Consider the following 2,563-nt stretch of genomic DNA (forward strand, 5'->3'; position numbering starts at 1 on the left):
TTAATTTTTGATATATTTGTTACAATACGTTACCAGATCTGTTGATTTACTGTTATTATTACTCCGATCTGTAATCTGATTGGTTGAATCATCTTGTTGTTCGTGTGAAAATCGGTAACTGATGTGTGGTTGGTGAAGTTTTGACTGTTAGTTAACTGTTGTTATGAGAGTGAGTTGTTGTTTGATCTGTTGAGACGTGGTAATCAAAGTTGTAGTTGTAGTGATTTGATTCGTAGCGGTGAAGCGAAAGTTATTTTAATATATATTTTGTCTGTTACTTTTTGTTTACTTTACTGATTGTATCATGTATGAATCTGATATTGTGTTATTTGTACGTTATATATGGCGTGGTAGTGTGTACTGAAGTTTCATATTTGTTTTTATGGTACAGTTAATATAAAATGGCCGATACCGAGGATATTCAGCCCCTTGTTTGTGACAATGGTACTGGAATGGTTAAGGTTGGTATTATTATCTACTTTTAGTTTTAATTTCCTATGCAGTTAATGCGGTAAACGATCGGATATCGGTCAACGATCATTATTTGAGATATCAGTGGGATATCGGTAATGTTAATATCATGCAGAATATATATATATATATATATATATATATATATATATATATATATATATATATATATAGCAATTTAACACTTAACAATTCAGTATACTCTCCTACCATTAACAAATTAACCTTTTGCAACTTACAAAACACCAACACTAAACACTAAAATTTGACAATTAAGATCTTAAAAATGATATCCGGACTGATATTATGATCGATATTTTACCAAGAGACCGATAACTGATATATTGGTGATATATATTATTTTCTGCTTTATTGATAGTGTATGTTAGTTCATTTGGTTTGTTAATTAAATATACAGGCCGGATTTGCTGGAGATGATGCACCAAGGGCAGTCTTCCCGAGTATTGTTGGTAGACCAAGACACACTGGAGTCATGGTAGGTATGGGCCAAAAAGATGCTTATGTTGGTGATGAAGCACAGTCGAAGAGAGGTATCCTTACCTTGAAGTACCCTATTGAACACGGTATTGTCAGCAACTGGGATGACATGGAAAAGATTTGGCATCACACTTTTTACAACGAGCTTCGTGTTGCACCAGAAGAGCACCCCGTTCTTCTAACCGAAGCACCGTTGAACCCTAAGGCTAACAGGGAGAAGATGACTCAGATCATGTTTGAAACGTTTAATGTTCCCGCCATGTATGTTGCCATTCAGGCTGTGCTTTCTCTTTATGCCAGTGGTCGTACAACTGGTTAGTTCTTTTTCGTGTACATTTTCGATTACTTTTTGCATTATTAACATATGATAATACTAAGGTATATATTTTTTTTGTCACCTAGGTATTGTGTTGGATTCTGGAGATGGTGTGTCACATACGGTTCCCATCTATGAAGGTTATGCGCTTCCTCATGCTATCCTCCGTCTCGATCTTGCGGGTCGTGATTTAACTGACTCGTTAATGAAAATCTTGACCGAAAGAGGTTACATGTTCACCACCACTGCTGAACGGGAAATTGTCCGTGACATGAAGGAAAAGCTTGCATATGTTGCACTTGACTACGAACAAGAGCTTGAAACTGCAAAGAGCAGCTCATCTGTTGAAAAGAACTATGAATTGCCTGATGGACAAGTTATCACAATCGGTGCCGAGCGATTCCGTTGCCCTGAGGTTCTCTTCCAGCCATCTTTGATTGGTATGGAAGCTGCTGGTATTCACGAGACCACCTACAACTCCATCATGAAGTGTGATGTTGATATCAGGAAGGATCTGTACGGTAACATCGTGCTCAGTGGTGGCTCTACTATGTTCCCTGGTATTGCCGACAGGATGAGCAAGGAGATCACAGCCCTTGCCCCCAGCAGCATGAAGATCAAGGTGGTTGCACCGCCAGAGAGAAAATACAGTGTCTGGATTGGTGGATCTATCCTTGCATCTCTCAGCACCTTCCAACAGGTATATTATTCATATACCATCATTTTAATTTGTGATTAAATAACTTGGTCTTTGGCTTTGTGTAATTAGATGTGGATCTCCAAGGGTGAATACGACGAGTCTGGCCCGTCGATTGTGCACAGGAAGTGCTTCTAAGTATGGATTTTGTTGGTTTTGAATGTTGGAATTTATTTGGTTTTTGGCTTTCTATTGCCCTTTTATTTTTCGTGTTATGTTTCATGTGAACTAAGTAAGAGTGGCAGAAGGGGGATAGACTTAAACAACACCATGTTCATCTCTAATTCAACTCTCTGCTTCATTTGTTGCTGCTAGATAAGTTTGTAGTGGAGAGTGGTTGTGAAGTCTTTTTATTATGAATTCAAACTGTCTGTTGGCAATAACTATGTCAACGTCTACTGTATCAGAAGTTATGTTAGACTCAGTTTGTGGTCATTTTATTGTCTTTTATAAGGATTATATTTATTGTTTATGCTGCCTAGAGTTGATTTGCTTTTATCATACATAATATTATGTAAGCTTCTGTTGATCACCTTGAATGAAGTTTGTTACAAAACAAACATTGACATGTTCTGATGTAA

At 37.2% G+C, this 2,563-nt stretch overlaps 1 protein-coding gene across 1 annotated transcript; it reads left to right on the forward strand.

The window, feature by feature from the left end:
- The first annotated feature begins 353 nt into the window (after window positions 1-353).
- LOC143608818 (actin-7-like) lies at window positions 354-2,563 on the forward strand. Its single transcript, XM_077083752.1, has 4 exons — window positions 354-461; window positions 890-1,283; window positions 1,372-1,985; window positions 2,055-2,563. Exons 1-4 carry the CDS (start codon window positions 402-404, stop codon window positions 2,118-2,120), a joined length of 1,134 nt encoding a protein of 377 aa, XP_076939867.1. The 5' UTR covers window positions 354-401; the 3' UTR covers window positions 2,121-2,563.

This window comes from Bidens hawaiensis, unplaced genomic scaffold, assembly GCF_021521415.1.
Source record: "Bidens hawaiensis isolate Kalapana, Puna unplaced genomic scaffold, B.hawaiensis_p1.1 tig00419434_1, whole genome shotgun sequence".
Lineage (NCBI taxonomy): Eukaryota > Viridiplantae > Streptophyta > Magnoliopsida > Asterales > Asteraceae > Bidens > Bidens hawaiensis.